Raw genomic sequence first — 18357 nt, forward strand, 5'->3', positions numbered from 1 at the left:
AGCTGCTGCAGGGGTGTGTTTGTGATCTGCACAACATGGCCACTTACCGGGATCTCTGAAAGTGACTTTCAAAAGGTCTGTTTATATAACCTCCCACCCTTGTGGCCACGAAATCTCCTTTGCCTTGCATTGCATTATCTGAGTAAAATTCCCTTGACTGCTTGTATAGTAATGCTGACCTCTAGATGCCTTCCAAACTCCCATGGATTGAAGGTGTATCAAGCTAATGTGCCTTTCCCAAACAGAAGTTTGAGGTTAAAATTAAGTAACTGAGAGGGGTTTCTCACCTGCAATGTGAGAAGTCAGTAACTCCAACACAAGGCAACCTTATCTTCAGATATATAAGTTAGGGTGAGGTGGAGAATAGGGTTTCCCACAGGTGGAGGCTCTGAGCTGATCTTGAAGAATGAGAATCCTCTGGATGGGTCACACACTATAGGCAGAAGGCAGTGGAGAAGCCAAGCCAGAAGGCTCTCTCCAGAATACCCTCCTCTTATTCACACAGCTCCAGGCTAGCTTTGCCACTTACCAGCTGGGAGATCTCCAGTGCCTCTTCCACTCTGAGCCTCAAATTCCCTATGTGTGAAGTGGAGGAAATAACACATATTTCAAAAGGTCTTAAGGGATATCAGAGCAGGGAAAATAGAGTTGGAAAAAAAACTGGCTTGAAATTGGGTCTTCTTGGGCAAGTCATTGCACCTCCTGGGCCTCAGTGTTCCAGTCTGTAAAATGGAGCACTAGGAGGGCATGGACTAGCAGGTTCACTCCCCACTGAGTGTCCCAGGTGCCTGTATAGGAGGGGTGCTCAGAAAATGCTTGTGAGGTAAATGAATGAATGAATGAATGAATGAATGCCTGTTACTTCCTCTGCCAGGAACACTCTTCCCACACCGTCCCATGGTCAATTCCTTCTTGTCCATCTGAGGGAGCTTACGTCCTCCCCATTCTTCCTTAGCGCCCCCCAAACAATGTCACCCCATCACTCTTTCTCTCTGGTTTTATTTTCTTCCTGGCTTTGATCACTATATTATGTGATCTTAATTGTTTGTTATTCCTGTCTTCACCACTAGCATGACATCTCCATGACAGTGGGGACCTTGTCTGTGTCTGCAGGGCTCAGCACAGGACCCGGCACATAGGATGTGCTCAATACATATTTAATAAACGAGTGAGTAAATTAATGAATATGGATTCCTTCCTCCCAATCTTTGGACACCGCCTAGGTTTCTCCCATTCGTAGAGAGTAGAAAAGACCCTATCCCGGGTACCCCGGCTCCGCTTCTTCAAGCCCTTTACACTGTCCCAGGCGCCCTTCTGCCTGTATGTACATTCCCGCCCCCACCCCACCCCCCAGCACCCCGCAAAGAGCTCCGCAGGGGCTAGGGCTTGGCCCACTGTGGCCCAGCGCATGGAAGAGGGCCTGGTACACAGCAGGCCTTCTTAACGTGTTGGAATAAATGAGTGAAAGGCCAGTGGACTAACGAACTTGGCACCCCGAGGACACCCGGCTGCCTCGCGCGCCTTCCTGGCCCGGGCGCGGGAACGGAGAGGGCGGGAGGCTCGGCCGCGCCTCTCCCGCCGCCCGGTGCAAACTTTCAAAAGATGCGGCGGCCGCGGCTCCGCCCCTGCACGGTTGGAGCCGGTGGGAGGCGGGGGCGGGGCCGGCGGGCCCGGGCCGGTGGCTCCGCCTCCTCCTCCAGCAGCCGCTGCCACCGCCTCCCTCCCGGCGCCCGCCCTAGCTGCCGCCCGCCGGCTCGCCCGTGCAGCGGCGATGCCCCGGAGCCTCGACCCAAGCCCCGGCCCCCAGCCGCCGCGTAATTAGCCTTCGTGCGCCCAAAGCGCGCCGCCTCCACCGCCGCGCCCGACGCAGCGATGGGCAACACCGTGCACAGGACCCCGCCAGGTACGCCGGGGATCCCTGGCGGGAGGCGGGCGCCGGGCTTCTCTCTTTCGAGGGACCCGCCGGGTGACTCCCGGAGAGCACCCCCCACGCCCCTTGGAGCCCTCGGCGCGCGGCAGGCTGGAGTCTCCGGTGCCTCCGGACCCCGGCTCCGAGCGCGCCCCGCGGCTGGGCTTTGCACTTCAGGAGGGCGGGTACAGCGTCCTGGTTACCTTGGGGACCCGGGTGCTCGTTCTCCCGGCTTTGGCAAGATGTGCGAAAGGGCCGCTGGGGCGATGCCCGCGCCCCCTCTTCTTTGTTCCAGCCGGAGGGCGCTGGTGAACGAGTCCGGGGCGACCCGAGGGGTGACGGAGCCGGGCTCGCCGGGCTTCCGACGGCCAGAAGCCGCCAATTGTGCCGAGACTGCAGCTGCTGAGAGTGGGGGGGTGCTGTCAGGGCTACCCCAGTTTGCAGCCGCCGAGCCCCCCACCTCGGCGCGTGCTGCCTTCCCTTGGCCGCGTTCCCACGCGCACCCCGGCTGCGCCCCCCTCTGGTGTCCGCGCAACTGGGGTCTCTTTAGCCCCTCGGAGTCGCTGCTACAGACCGCATCGCCCCTAGTCCAAACCACCCCAGAATTTCCGGGACCAGAGTACGGGGATGCAGAGGGGGGAATGGGTTGGACTGGGGAGGCAGAGGAGGCCTTACCGGAAAATACCTGGTAATTGTGGGAACAGATCAGCGCGCTGAGGCTCTGTGCCCGGCTGGTTTGCATTTTAGAGCGCGGTATGCGAGGAAGCTTCTCGATAAAGATGTGTATACCAATGTTACAAATGAAGAGGCTGAGGATCCAAGGAGGGGAAATGACTCACCCAAGGTCACACTGCGAGTACTAGGAAAATCTAGATTGGGACCCGTGTCTGTCTGCCCGTCCTCCCACCACTCCCCTATGTCTTTAGACATATTGTGGCTTAACCCTGGATATTTGTAGCATCCTTTGGGCATCCTTTGAGAGGATGTGTGGGTGTGGGGGGGGGGGAGGTGTATTTAAAGTAGGAAAGCTCAGCTCAGTGGGGAAGCAAGCCAGCTGTAGGGCAAATTAGGTGTGAGGTTTTAGAAGAGGGACATATCACCCCATCTCTGCTTGAACACTCCCACATAGCCCTTCCTTCTAGGCATTACATGCAGTTATCAAAACCGGGGTATGGAAGAGGAGCCAACTCCTATTTTATAAGCCTCTGGGCAACTTTAAGGCAACTGTACTCATACCTCCAAATTCTCAGAGAGGTGAAGCCACTGGCAGAGAGTCACCAGCTAGTCAGTAGCAGAGGTAGGATTAGAACCCAGGTCTGCTTTCTGGAGGGTGGTCTCTACCTCCTGTGGACATGGCTATTGCCAGGATGGGGGAGAACCCACCCATTGTGTCAGAAGGTATTGGGGATGTTCTCCTAGCCACAAAGACCCTAGGCTGAGACACCTCAGCACGGGTCCCTTTGTTCCATTTCTTGATTAAGAAATGTTTGTGCTGTTCTAGTGAAAAAGCCATTCTGCCATGTGTGGGTCATCCTTGGAGTGGGGAAGGGGCAGACCCATGCTAGGTAGGCTAAGTATAGCTGGAGCATTATGTAGTCTCCATCCTACTCAGTCCTGGCTCCTGGGACTGGGCCACCCCAGGCCGGGAGCCTGAGGGTGAGTGGGTTACCCACCGCAGTGTCTGAGTGTGGGAAATTCATACTGTCCTCTGGGGCTTGAACTTGCATTGATTTTGAGGAAGGGGACAGAACTGAAGTTCCTGAGCCACATCAAGTTGCAGGTGCAAAGAATGGGAAGGGCTGTTTATTGTTTTCTGACCTGCCTGTAATTAGTTTCTTGCACACACTGTGCCATTTTTTTACACCTCTGTGCTCGGCATATGATGCTTCCCACGCCTGGAATAGCCTTTCTTGTGTAGTCCATCTTTCTGAATCTAGCTCAGTTGTCACCTACTCCAGGAAGCCTTCCTTTTCCACCCACAGTCCCATCTTTTGCTCTCCTACCTGGATGCCTTAAGTCCCTGCTTGTTCTTCTGACCACATTGTATTGCTGTCACCCATCTCCATGACTCCTGGGGGTTCCCTGAGGACAGAGCTCATGTCTTGATCATCTTATATCACTGGTTGCCCATCCCAGAACCTGCTGTCTGGCAGGAGCTCAAAAACCGGAGCTCAAATGTTCAGCCTGAATCTTAGACTGAAAGAACACTTGGCTCAGTCTTGCCCTCTAGAATCCTTGTGCTTTCATTCTCAGGAAAAGGACACATGCGTGGGGTTTGTTCTACGGGACTTGAAATAGAGAGTTGGCATTTGCTGAGCACCTGGATTCTATGCCAGGCTTCCTGCATATGTGGCTTCATTTATACGCCAAGCTCGCTTCTCCTTAAGGCTCCTGCACTTGCTGTTCCTCTGCCTGGAACATTCTTCCCCTACACCTTTACCTGGCTCCCCCCTAGCTTCGTTAAGGTCTCTGCTCAAATGTGGTTCCTGACATTGCCTTGTGTCTAGCCCTTCCCACCCCGTTGACCCTGCTTTATGTCTCTTCTTGGCATGTATCACCAAGTGACAGGCTGTGTGTGTAGTTAGCTAGCTGTTTATTGTCTGCCTCCCCCAGGTAGATTTTGTCTGCTTTGCTCACCACTGTGTGTTCAGCACCCAGATCAGTGGCTAGTACATAGTAGATGTTCAGTAAGTATACGTTGAATGAATGAATGAATTTAATTCTCCCAATGGCCCTTCAAGGTAGGGATTATCATCCCCATTTATGGATGAGAACCAAGACTTAGAGAGGTAAAATGACTTGTCTCAGCCCATGTGGCTCATCCAGTTGGTAGAACCAGGATTGAAATCCAGGTTTATTTAGCTACAAAGTCCTGCATTCTGCCTCTGACATGAAGTATCCTCTCACCCCATGGTTTAGATAATATTTATTGGGTGCCCCACCATGGTACGGTATTCAGTAAGGAAATACCAAAGAAAAGGAAGGCCATGTATGAGTGATTGCAGGGCAGCCCCGTAGCAGCTCTTATAAGATGCATCAGCATATTCAGACAAATGTCCCTTAAATGAACGTGTGTAGGGGTCAGCACGGGCCCTCAAATCTGCTAAGCTCTACTGTGTGGTTTACCCATTCTTTTTCCAGTTGCAATTCGATCCTGCAAAGTAAGGTGCTAGTCTCCTCATTTTACAGATGAGGAGACTGAGGCACAGAGAGGTTAAGACACTTGCCCCAACTCACACAGTTAGGCAGTGGCAAAGCTGGGGCTTAGAAGACTGAGGGCAGTCTGAATCGTAATGCCACATGTTTGTTTTCTCTCAACTCCATTAATCTTAATCTGGGTTTTGAAAGAAAAAAAACATGTAAATGGGTATGGATAGGGGAGGGCAGCATTCCAGGATGGGAGATGGGGTGGGAGGAGGGACTTTTCCCCTCCTTTTCCCACCAGCACAGTCCAATCCTGTCCCTCACGCCTTTGGGGCTCACCTGTAGTTCTGGTTGGAGAAGAGGCAGAATTCAAACTGGAGGTTGGGTTTAATCATTAAGTTGTTCCACACTTGACCAATGGCCTTTTTAGTGTTAGTTCAATAAGCGAGCATTTCGGAACTTTAGAGTGTAGAAAGTGTGTTGACACTGCTCTGTGCCGGCCCTGAGCCGGGGCTCTACCCACACTGTCTATTTTAAATCCTCATAACAATTCTTTAAAAGGGCTATATTTATCCCCATTTTACAGAGCAGCCATGGGAGGCTGAGAGGGATAAAGGACAAAAGCACACATAAAAAAAGGCAGAGAACCGGTCTTCCTAACCTTAATGGACAGTTTGCAACTGCAGCATGCAGACGGGGAGGCACCTGCACCTACCTAGACACCCAGACCCCTCCCCTGCAGAGCCCCTTTCTCTATTTCACCTGGATGAAGAGCCATGCACAGCCCACATGGGCAGATCAGCTGCCCCCCGGCTTCCTATCAGAGCAGTGGGTGGTGATGCTCCCAGGGCCCGGCAGCCACTGTTTTCCCTGGATCTGGACTTTCTCAGTCCTTGGAGGACAGTGACCTTTGTCACTCTCTCTCAGCTATGGCAATAGGTGCATGGATGGCCCAATGAGTAATCTTCCCCTATCTCTTCCCACCTCTCTGCCTCCTTCGCCCAGTCACAATTTAAAGTTAAGTTGTGCTTTCCTTCCCTGACCCTGCCCTGCCTGCCTGCCTCCCACCAGGTCATTATGAATCATCTTTACAGCCTGAGCTGAGCTCCTCAAGTGATAGAGGTTTCTCCAATATTCCTGAGACCTCTGTGGCTGTCAACACATGGTTGGGACCTGACTATCCAAGGCTCCTTGGTGACAGCCTGTGAGAATGTGGGGGCTAGAGTGAGGGGTGGTAGGAGTGGAGTGATCTTATCCATCAGTGGACATTGGGGAGAGGGAATGGAGCCTGTCTATTGTGTAGGAACAGTGGAGAAGTTGCCCATGGCAACTAGAGCTGAAAGGAGCTAGGGTCTTACTCTATTTTTACCCTCTTTCTATTGCCACCTCTTCTCTCTTCTCTCCCTCTTCTCTGGCTATAGGAGTAAGGAAAGGCTTCCTGGAGGAGGTGACATCTGAAGGAAAGTTCAACTGAGTATCTGCCCCCCCCACCCGAATATCATCTCCTTCTGCCTGCCTTTAGTATCTTCTGTGGCTCGGTTGCCCAGAGGCAACCCTGATCTACGCTTAAGTGCCACATACCCAGGCTGGGGCGACACTGGGGTCAGCCCTGCTTTTCGTTTTCCTGAGTTCAAATCTCAGCTCGGCCATTTCTCAGTGGTGTGACTTCTCTGTGCCTCAGTTTCCTCACCATGAATCAGGAAAGCTAGAGGTCGCTCCCTCATGGTTGGCAGTGGTGAGAATTAAGTGGAATAGAGCAAATGGGTGTTTAGCACAATGCCTAGGATGGTAGATGTCATGGTTACTGTTGCTGCCCTGGAAAGAGAGGCCTTGGGCCTGCTCCAGGTGACCATGAGCCTCGAACCGTGGGGCTGGATTGGTAGACATCCTTTTCATGTGTGCTGGCAGCAGTTCCCAAAGGTTGCTTGGGCTCTTTCCTGGACACCTGATTTTTGATGAGAAGAATCTGCCTGGCAGGTTGCATTTTGCAGTTTTCATGTGTTCAGCAAACCTCCAGGCCAGGCTCTGTGCTGGGCCAAGGAACACAGCCTGGGTTTAGGGGCTCAAATTCTACTTGTAGAGACCAACAAGGACACAGCAGCTATAGTAAGTGGCGATGGGGGAGCTCAGCAGGTTGTGAAAGCCCAGAGGAGGATGCAGGGAAGGCTTCCTGGGGGAGGTGTGCTTTCTCTAAATGAGACCAGAGAGAAAAGAAGGGAATGGGAAAGGCAGAGGAACTTGATGTGCAAAGGCCTATGGGGAGGGAGAGCAGCACATGTGTGGGGAGCTGTGGAGTTTGGGGGCCCCAGTGCAAGTGAGGATGGCATGTGGGGTCACAGTGGTGGCCAGAAGCAGGGAGCAGGGGTTGGGGGTGGGAGAGGGTTCTTGCAAGCCAGGCTGCAGTCACGAGGCTTAGATTTCTCAGCTGCCACACTCCCCATGGGGATAATGTGCCATATTTGCCAGCAGGGGCATAGAATTTTCCCTAGGCTGGATCGCAAGGGCTGCTCAGAACAGGCTGTTTAATCTTCCCCATGGACAAGAAGAGTCAGCTCTGCCCCTCTTTTGGACCAAAAGGTTTTCTGTACTTAGTGCTGCTCTCTGAGGGTTTAAAATAGAAGCCCAGAAGCTGAGTGTGTGGTTAGAGCTTAAAGCAGAGAGGGAAGAGGGAGCACGCCAGCTGCAGCCCCGCAGGTAGCCAGCACTCTCCTGGGCAGTATTGATGGGTGGTCAGGGCTTCGGCATGCTTGCCCCATGCCCGGCCGTTTATCTGTCTCATCCTATTTAATAATCAGGAATGAGCCTTCCATAGGTTGTCTCCCTATGTCACAGATGAGGAAACTCTGTAACTAAAAAGGTAGAGGCAGCCTCTGGGAATCTTGCCCTAGGGGAGAAGGGGTGAACTTGAACTCCATACCCCTTCCTCATGCCCGACTAGGACTCAGGCTCCTGAAGTGTTTGCCACCCCATCCCCCACCGTCAGACACCACGGTGCTCCCAACATCCTTCCCGAACCCCCAGCTGCCCCAGGCCCGTCCAACCCAGAGCTCCAGGTAGCCCCCACCGGTCAGTCACCAAGGGTCCAAGCCAGGGTGAGAGCCCTTTGTCATCCTATACCGAGTCTCCTGCAGGTGAGGAGCTGTGCATTCATTGTCAACAGAGTAGGGAACCACACAGACTAAGGTCCTTCATTCCCAAGTCTGAGTCTTGGCCCTGCCCCTTATTAGCCAGACAAGCAACTTGACCTTGCTAAGTCTTGGTTTCCTCTTCTGCAGAAAGGGGATAATGATGTTACCTCTCAGGCATGCAAAGTGTCTGGCAGATAGTAAGTGTTCACACGCGGCACCTGTTGTGATTATGTATTTACTGGGTGAACAAGCCCCTGCTCCATGCTGAGCCCAGGATGAGACACTCCCCAGGGAGACAGATGCAAAAGAATAATAATAACCACTAACTTGTATCATGCAGCCAGTCTGTGCCAGACACTGTTCTAAGCAGGTACATGCATTTAACTCTCAGGACAAGCCCTAAGAGATAGCTACTATTATTAGTCTCATATAACTGTCAAAAGAACAGAGGAACACAGAGAGAAAGTAACTTGCCCAAGGACACACAGCTCAGGTAGTTTGACGTGATCCCAGCTAGAGGGAAGGAATGTTGGTGTGGAAGGGAAGACTGCTGGGTTGGGGGTAAGGGGTTACGTAGGGGGCATTTCCCATTTGAACTGGAAGCCTTCATAGTATTTAGCAGTAATCTGTAAGCATTTAGAAAGCCTGGCAGATTAATTTTTAATTGTTTATATAGTTCTTTGGCTGGTTGTCTCACATCCCACCTCTAGGCATGTCAGGGTGTGGGCCACTCTCCGAGCTGCCTGTGGGTTCACTGTGGGAAGCCCCAGCTGACGTTCTCCAAGGTCTGGTGTGTGGATCTCCAACCCCCTGCCAAGGCAGGTCGGAGAGAACTGATGTCCTGAGGGCTATCTGGACAGCAAAGCAAGGGCCGTGTCATCTCCAAGGGAGAGAATAATCCTCAGCAACATGGCCTGGGGACCACTGGACCCTGAGAGCTGCCTACAGACTTGATGGGGAAGGGCACCATGGACTGAATGCAGACATGACCAGTGTATGGATCACATGGAGGCAGTTTCAGTTCAGTTAAAGAAAGAACTTTCTGTGGAGCTGTCTGGACGTAGAAAAGGGGAGGAAGTGCCTCTTGCTGGAGTGCCACTGGTGTTTAGTGTAGCTGGGACTTAGCATGGATATTACAGAGGCCACTGGACTATCCAGTGGCTCCCGGATGAACTGCTAAGGTGACTTTGACCCTGGGGTCTTACCGGGAATGCTGTCCAGTGCCTGTCTGCTGGACTCCTGCAGAGCCCTGCACATCTTTCACTTATACAGTCCTCCTGCCAGTTACGTGTGGTGGGGGCTTTAGCCCCATCTTATAGATCAGGGCACTGAGTCACAGAACGATGAAGCCACCTGCCTAAGTCTGGGTCTCTTCCCTCGCGCCGACCTCCCATCTTCAGCACATTTTCAGACTCAGCGGCAGGTGTTGCTGAGCAGGGTTTGGGACAGCCATCCTTGGACGGCAGTCCCAGCCCACCCTCATCCCTTCTCCTGTCATTCTTCGTACAACTGGGACTCAGGGCAGCTCAGAGCTGGCCTCTTACTCATTAAAGTTCTTTAATGAGTAAGCTATTTGGGGAAATGGGTGGGTGGGGGTGTCTCAGCAGTAGAATATCCACAGCTATTGAAAAGAATATTTTGTTTATATTCTCAACATTACACATTGTTTATATCACAATCTTATCCCTTGGGCACGTGTTTTCTTTCTTTTTGCCCCAAGGATGATGGATTTATGAGATGGGTGGGCACACGTGTACCTGGTGATTCCAAAGTCCAGTCTGCTTGGTAACTTTCCACTCCAGACAAGTGGATCTTCACTCCTCAGAAGAACTTCCCTTCCATTCAAGGTTTGGGGTGATTCAAGGGCAGGAGGTAGCAAAGCGGAATTTCTGTGTCTGTGGGGTTTGGTGCACGTCTTCATCCCTGCAGACAGGTCACCCAGTGGCTCTGTTCCCAGAGTTATAGAGTGCTCAGAATCACCAGTCCCACCTCCCATTCGACATCAAGGACCCGAGCCCTGCATAGGGTCACACAGTGATTGCAGATCAGGTCTTTGGCTGGAATCCCTAGAGAGGTGGTAGAAAGAGGATTGGTTTTGAAGGCAGTCCTGAGTTTGAATCTCAATTCCACCATCTAAGCTGTGTGACCTTGGGCAAGTCACTTACCCTCTCTGAGCTTCCATCTATAGAAAGATACCCTCTCTGGGCTTCCATCTTTAGGATGGGGAAAATGACAGTACCTCTCTCTCTTATGGGTTGTGATGAAGAATAAATAGGAGACTCCATGAGAAGTTGAGCCCAGTACAAGGTTGAGACTCCATAAGTGGCCATTACCTTTCTTCCTCGAAGGTAAGGAATCTGTGCTCCCAAAATTGATTCGGGGGTTGGGGGAGCACTAGGACCAAATAGTCCTTCCTTGCATCTCTCAAGACCCTGTGATAGAGATTACTAAAGTAGCTGCTGGTTAGCTAGGGAAGCAGTTCCACACAGTGGCCGAGAGCCTGCATGGGCTTTGGATTCAGATCTGAGTCAAATCCTGACCCTGCTTTTTACCAGCACCATGACTTTGGGCCAGCCCCTCCCCCTCTCTGGGCCTAATGTCCTCATCTGTGAAATGGGCTCATAGGGCTATAGAGAGGCCCACTGAGCCAAGGACTGTCAGATAGTCAGAGCTTAGGATATGTGGGATGGAGATTCTTATCAGGGCTCCAGAGTTTGCATTCCCAAGCACGTATCCTTTTACCTCATGGGTAAGGGGATGGAAGTCCATGCAGGCTTCCTGCAGGCATCCTCAGTCCGCACTCGCTGCTTTTATGGGCCCTTCAGGCATTTGCAGGAAGCCCAGCATGATGGGTGAGGAGAAGGAAGAAGACAAAGCTGCATCTTCAGAGAAGGACACAGAGGCACCTGTCACAGCCACTTCTTGGGGAGCCAAACATGGCAGGAAGGAAATGACATTAGTTGACCTACTATGTGACAGGCACTGTGCTTTGCTCCTTCCCTGCAGGGATGACTTCTACGCTTTGCCTGAAGTAGCCATAGTATCTTCTTCTTAGCCTTGGGAGCCCGGCTGGTGTGCATTCAAATGCCACTTCCTGGCTGTGTGGCCTTGGGCAGCTCTCTCAACTTCTCTGAGCCTCCCTTCCTTACCAGCAGTGGGTCTGTAGCAGTCGCCTCCTCTGGCGCTGTTGGGAGGATCACACGGAGTCTCATGGGTGAGGGCCATCGCCCTAGAGGTCTGCTTCCCCCATGGTGCCCCACCCCCAATTCTTCTTCAGACCTCAGGGACACTAGGCACTGGGCTCCATCCCCCACTGTAATCAGTCACCCTCTTTCCTTTTTTAGATGCTTTGCTTATTGTTCATCCCAAGTTCCGCCAAACCGTGGCCTTTGAGCAGCTCAAAACAAGCTGATTGATGACATCCACTGCCGCCCCTGCCCCACCCCCCAGCCAAAGCTTCCTTCCAGAGACCAAGCCAGGGCATTGCTCATTCTGTGCCAGAAAGTGGCTTACGCTACTTGTACATAGTCTAGCTTTTCCTGGCAGGTCAGATTGTAAGTGAGAGACCCCAGGGCCAGCAGACATTTTGCCCAGCTCTTGTGTTTGTGAAGGACACATTTCCTCAGCTCCAGGAGCAAGAACAGCACTGCTGAAGGGGAGCTTCCTCCTTCCCCAGAGCCGCTTTCAACCTGAAAAGCAGGGCCAGTGGATCTGTTGTTCCAGGAAGTCCCAGTTCTTTGGGGCCCTGCAGGTGCTTTCCTCGGGCTGAGTTTTGGAGCAGCCAGGCTTCTGGGCACCACCCAGGCTGGTGGGGGGGGGGGTGTGACTATCCTCAAGGCACAGAGAAGAGAAACGACAGGCCTGGCAGACTCAGCCAGTGTATCAGTGTGCAGCTGCCAGGGCTGCCTGGAGGAGAAGCAGGCGTTGAGGGGCAGGACCATGCCAGCCGTTGGAAACAATGTTCAAAACCTGCACTGTTTTTCTCGCTCCTGCTATGCTGGGTCATTTTGACAGGCATGGAATAGAGAAAGGCCCAGGGTGTGAATCTCATTCTTCAGAGAGATGGATCCATGGGGGTTTCTTCCTTGCTCCAAACCCTTCAGTGGCCCCCAGAGCCCTCTCGAGGACTTTAGCCTCCTCTAGGTGGCCTTTAAGACCCTTTGTGATACAGCCCCTAACTCCCTCCCCAGCCTTCCCTCTCCTTTCTGCCTTGTACTCCACAGTTCCCCGATGCATTCAGCTCTTTCTCACCTGCAGGCCTCTGCTGGTGCCGTTCTCTCTGCCTGAAACACATCCATTGCCCAGCCCTCCCTGCCGACCACCCTGTGCAGTCGTGGTGTCTGTTTGTGTCCATGCCCCCTACTGGAGGGGGCAGGGACTGTGTGTGACTCATCAGCACATGTCCCCTTGCAGCCAGTGCAGGCCCTGGCACACAGCAGATGCTCCATAATTGTCAGATGAAGGAGGAAGTAAGTGATGGACTCGAGCAGGAATGAGGGCACGTCCTCCCACCCCTTCGTGGCAGTGGGACCCTAATCCTGGGAGCCGGCACCTCTGAAGTTGGAGTTTCGAGAGTCCCTTTATCAAGAGGGGCCCAGCAGAGGGTCAGAGTGGCTTGGGAATCCCAGCTCCAGCTGAGCATGCTTCCAGGGGGTGTTGGGATGACCTCACCCCCTGGGAACTCTCACATGAGAGCCCACTTAGCTAAGAGGGCCGCCACTTAGGCCTGGACGAGTGGGCTTTTCTCCCCATAGGCAGCATCGAGTGACCTCTGGCCTCCCTTTAGGCCTCCTGGCAGCTGTTGATGGGTTTTGTTTGCAAAGCAAAGGGGAGGGGAGTGGGGTGGCGGTTTCCAGCATGGGCTGGCTCTCTTCCCTCTGGGGTGCTGGCCTCCGAAACACAGAAGAAAGTCCCAGTAAGTGGCGTCTGTCTCCTGGTGCCTGTCATTGCTCCATTTGGCAGAGGTGTGGAAGGGTTGATTTTTTTTCTAGCCTACTTTCAAACCCACCAATGGAAAAGGTACTCTCTGTTGCCAAAGGAGACCAATGTCCTTGCCCCTTTCGGTGTGGCGGGAAGCCTTGCTTGCCAAATACCAGCCTTGCCTTTTCGTCTCTCTAAAGCACACCCTAACACACGCACACACACAATGTTGCTTCCTATTGCCAACAGCGTTGGTTTGTATTTTGGACTTGGGCAAATGTTTCTTGAACCAGAGATTTCTCATTCAAAGTCCACAATCCAAGGATGGATGTTATAAAAGCCCAGGAAGTTGAATGTCAAATTGTGTGCATGGGGTGTGTGTGTGCATGGGGTGTGTGGGGAGAGAAGTCTGCATGGCTTTCATTGCTCTTAATGCAGTCATGACTCCCAACTCCAAAGGTTCCAGGCAGCTGCCTTGAAAGAAGGGGTGGGGTGCGAGGAAGGACCCAAGCATGGCCCTCCCAGAGCCGTGGTTTCCTCATTTGCAAAATGAGGGTGGTAAAACCTACCCTGAAAATTAAACCCAATAGATGATAGCATGTGCCTGGCACTTAGTAGAAGCTCAATAAAATGCCAGTGAAATCCTGTTGTTAAAAGGAGGGGCAGAATAGACTCTTCTCCCAGTTGGCGATTCCTTTTCCTGATGGAGAGGAAACTGCTGAAAATTCCAGCCAGAATGCCATCTGCTGAATGCCAGCACGCTGGAACCATTACCTTCGGGGCCAGAAAAGTGGTAGCTGTTGCTTTCTGCCATCCTCCTGGCAGTAAATGCCATTTCCTTGGGCTCTTTTTAGATCAAAGAAATGGCTAGACTGGGGAGATGAGTGAGGATCATTTAGGGGGTGGCATAGTGCGTATTTAGGACGCTGCTGGAATGGCTTAAAAATAGGCCTCTGTCCTCGGACACCAAGGGAAAGCAACCCCGGGGTTTTCAAGAGAATTCTCCCAGCCAAGGTCATGAGCCTTCCACAGGAGAAATATTTCAGAATGTGTTTCCCCAGCCACCACGGGTAGGCATCTCTGACCCAGGAAGAAGCCTTTCTTAGTCCAAGGAACTAAATAAGGTTGTTAAAGGAAGGGACCAGGTGTTTACGAGCACCTACTATGTGCCACACACTATGTCTGACAGTTTGCCTTATGACATCCTCATGACAATCTTGCAACAGGATGAATATGACTCTTACTCATTTTCTAGGTCTGGTTGGGACGTGGGGCCACAGAAGTTAAGCGTAGATCACACAGCTAATAAATGACAATACCAGAATTTAAACCCAGTTCTGCATGACTACAAGCCTGTGCTTTTAAACCACCTCATAAATTGAGATTTAGAAATAAAAAACGTGGAAGAGATGGAGGTGAGAGGCTTACCCAGTAGTTGGACCTGATGTTCCCTGTGGGAAAGGGAATGACGTTTATTGAATATTTACTATGTGCCAGGACCTCTGCTGGGATCTATGTTCTCATTGCCTCTGCCTGCAGCCTGACATGGGGATCTAAGGTCACACACCGTTTACACATGACAAAACTGCAGCTTTGGGAGGTGAAGTGACTTGTCAAGGGCTCAAAGGCCCTCCAACTAGTAGCAAGGCACAGGCTCACACCCACAGCATGTGAAGTCGACCACAGAGCTGCCCAGGGAGGAGTTCCTGGGATGACCTGTCTTCCAGAAAGACCTGGCCAAGGCTGAGCAGTAGCAACTTTTATTTAGGCAGAGCAGAGTTCTCTCCTCCCTGACAGCCACTCATCGCCCATCCCCCAGAATCTGCCCATACATTTAGAGTCAGGGCATTGTTTCCTTGACTAAATGCAGGATAGACCCTCCCCTCTGCTCTTGGTGGAGCTAGAGCAGCCTTTGGTTAACCATGAAGGTTGGGCCAGGCCTGTCTCCTTCTCCCTCCTGTGAACTGGAAGGGTGACTGCAGAGGTGTCCACTCAGTTCCCACCTCAAGACCCCTTCCCCAACTTGTTCCTTCAGTCCCTGGACCCAATTCCTGGCCAGAAGAGGAGAGAGGCTCACTGACCAGAGGCAGCATCCCCCCACAAGCCAGCAGTGCCTTAGTCTTTTGTGGGAGGAAAGGGACATGGGATTTGATTTGGAGGCCTCTTCCAGGCAGAAAGTTTTTTCCCAGTGACAGGGTGTCTGTTTGAACCTGGTCCTCAACCAGCAGCTAAGGACCTCTATGCCCATAGACTTAGCCATCTGGGGGAATGGCAGAAGTGATCACGAGGGGAATGGTGGGGATCATTTTGGCCCTTGATGGAATATTCTTCAGCCATAAAAGAAGCACAGTGAAGAGTAGGGGGCCATATGGGAAAATACTTTTAATGTAATAATGTTAGAAAAGAAATGACAGGATTCAAAATTAAATGTGTGTTCTGATTGCAAGAAAGTTAGAAAAAGTACTTAGTACTACTTAGTACTCCTATACCACTTATGGAAGAAAGTCAGGATGGGGGAAGAGCACTGGTTTGGGGTCAGGCAGAGCTGAGTTCACATCTCATTGCTGCCCCTTGCAGCTGCGGGAAATGTCTTTGCTGCTTGGAGCCTTGTTTTTCTCTTGGAAAATGGAGACAATAATCCTATTGGTGAAGATCTGTTTTGAGAAGTAGTTGCAATTATGTATTACAAACCATCTGGCATGGGGCATGGCCTGGAGTGGGGGCACAGCCAGTGGTTCTCACATGGGATCAGAGCTGGGACAACAAAAATGCAACTGGAGTAAGGGTGTGAACGTGGGGAGCTGCAGGAGGCATGGGTTTTTCTCCTCTTTTCCAAACTTTCTGTAATGTGGCTGTTGTGTTTGTTGCATCAATTTAAATGATAAAGTTCAGGTTTTCCTCAATATCTCGAAACTAGAAGCATCTCCAGGGCCCTTCGAGTCCACCTCCACATTTTTCTGTTCCCTATAAGAACACTTTCCCTGCACCCAGCTAAAAGCAGATGTTGGTGTACAATTTGGAGATTGCTTCTTGTTGTGTTTTTTTTTATTTTAAGCATCTTCAATTTGTGTAAATAACACATCCTCTCAGAGACTTTTTCACTCTGGTTTTCTTTTTCTCACATCAGGGCTCTGGCCTCAGAAGGGAGAAAAAAATAGTGTTTCTCTTTCATTCTCTGAAGGAAGTCAGATCATATAATCAAGATTAAACAAAAATGTAAACTTTGCTGGTTACATGGCTGCATTTTATCCTAACATATAGTTGGTTTTGCAGGAAACTTCCCCTTATAGTAACAAGGCAGTATTTCTCCCCACCCTGGCTTTCATTTATATCTCCAGACCTCTCTTAACATCTGCTTAAGACTTCCAAACTGTTTTGTAAAGAAACTCTCCCATTGAGAGATAAGGTTGGAAAACACAACAGTGATGGGGAAGGCAGATAAACATAATCAAATAAGTTGGCCCACGGACTTCGGTGTTCAGAGGGCTTTTGATCTGCGGTCCTTTTTAATGTTTCCTGGAGAATTCATTAGCTGGAGACCTTGGCCTGCTGGGCACTAGAGGAAGTTGCAGCCCAGAAGTTGAGTGGTTTGCACAAGGCTGCGGCGTGTGTAGAGGATGTAGGCCTCTGCTGATGGTTTACTCCCAGTGGCGTTCCCCCTACTCATCTGGGTTTTGTCCTGAAATAGCTCTCCAGCCGGCCCTTCCTCTTGTCCTTGTTGTTCCGGAAATGGCACGCAGCCTGGCTCTGGGTCCACCCTTCTCACTGCCTTGGAGGCCCCTCCCTAACAGGTGGTGCTGACCAGGCCATAGCCCTGCTGGGTGGTCTGAACCTCTTGGGTTGGCATTCAGGGCCTTCCTGTCTGGTCCCTGTGACGTCTGCAGCCCCCTCGTCCCTCGCCCCTGAGGTTGAGTCGCTGCCTGACCTCACATACCCTCTGCCACACCTACCATATCCTTTTACCCTCCCCACAAATTCTAGCTTCCCCCTGCCTCTGCCCCCAGCGTTCTCCTCTGCTCCCTCTCCTCCCTCAAGTCCTGGCTCAGTGGACATCGCCACCACCCCCAGTCCCTGCCTGGCAGGGTCCTGGATCTCCTCCAGGCCCTTGTAGCCCCTCAGTGCTGTCATCTGAGTTGGTCTTTATCATGCCCTGTTGTCCTGGTGTATTCAGCTGTGACTAAAGACGCTCAGATCTCCACTAGGGCAGGATGTGTGGTTTGCAGTAAGGGTAAGTGAATGAATGAATAAGCAGTGGAGTGAACATTTTGCCTGCTGCCCTCCTGTGCTAGTCCAGTGCATGCAGCTCTGCCCAGGGGTGAAGGGAGTCAACAGGCAGCCTCCTGCCTCCTTCTCCTACATCAGGGGTCTCTGACTCAGCCCTTTTATCCATCCTGTGTTAGTTCCTAAACTGCAGAGAGACTGATAAAATGGTTAAAAAGACAGGTCTAGGGGTCACACAAACCTGGCTTCAACCGCAGCTCTGCCTTTAGCTAAACCAGCTGTGTAACTTTGGGCAAATGACTCAACCTTTCTGAAACTCCATTTCTTCTTCCACATGATGGGAATGGATAACAGTAGTCCTTACCTCACAGGGACACTATGAGGACTGAATAAGGAAACGCATAGCAAGTGAATGCACAGTAATTCCATCAATCAGGACATTTTTGGTTGCGAGTATCTGAAACCCATCTCAGCCTGGCTTATAAGCAAAAGAGGGTCCCCTAGCTGAAAAGTCTGTAATCATCTGATTGGCCAGGCCTGGGTCATACCCCAATTTCTAGAGTTGGAGTGAGGTCAACCCACTAGCTGGCGAAAAGCTGGATCTCCCAAGGAAAATTGGGGCATAGTAACCAGAAAAAGAGGGATGGATGCTGGGCAGGCAGAATCAGCAGGTACCTGCATGACTAATGTAGAGGGAGGTGTAGAAAAATGGAGGCCTTCGTGATGGCCCAGGACCTGTGGAGGTGGTACTTGGCCAGCTCCTCCAGAGCCTTACCTTTCTTGGGTGAAAATGACCTCTGACATTCCGTGCCCTTGCATCAGGAGTGGCATGGCCAAAAGAGCCCACAAAAGGAGTTCCTACCCTGATCCTGACTGACCTTCAGCTTCGGCAGGCCCCTCTCCCTCTGTTGTCCCATTTCCCCATCTGTAAAATGGGCTTGTTGGAGGAGAGGATCTCTGAGGTCTGCTCCAGCTCTAACTGTAACACAGGAAGCAGCTGGCATTTATCAAGTGCCTGGTGTGAGCCAGGCATGG

At 51.7% G+C, this 18357-nt stretch overlaps 1 protein-coding gene across 1 annotated transcript in view; it reads left to right on the forward strand.

The window, feature by feature from the left end:
* Window positions 1-1872: 1872 nt before the first annotated feature.
* The window catches only part of NEURL1B (neuralized E3 ubiquitin protein ligase 1B), a 34828-nt gene continuing 18343 nt past the window's right edge, over window positions 1873-18357 (forward strand). The window contains exons 1-2 of the mRNA XM_063087679.1: window positions 1873-2597; window positions 7992-8119. Of these exons, the coding sequence (XP_062943749.1) occupies window positions 1873-2597; window positions 7992-8119 (853 nt within the window). The remainder of the gene's footprint in view (window positions 2598-7991; window positions 8120-18357) is intronic.

This window comes from Cynocephalus volans, chromosome 2 (genome assembly GCF_027409185.1).
Source record: "Cynocephalus volans isolate mCynVol1 chromosome 2, mCynVol1.pri, whole genome shotgun sequence".
Lineage (NCBI taxonomy): Eukaryota > Metazoa > Chordata > Mammalia > Dermoptera > Cynocephalidae > Cynocephalus > Cynocephalus volans.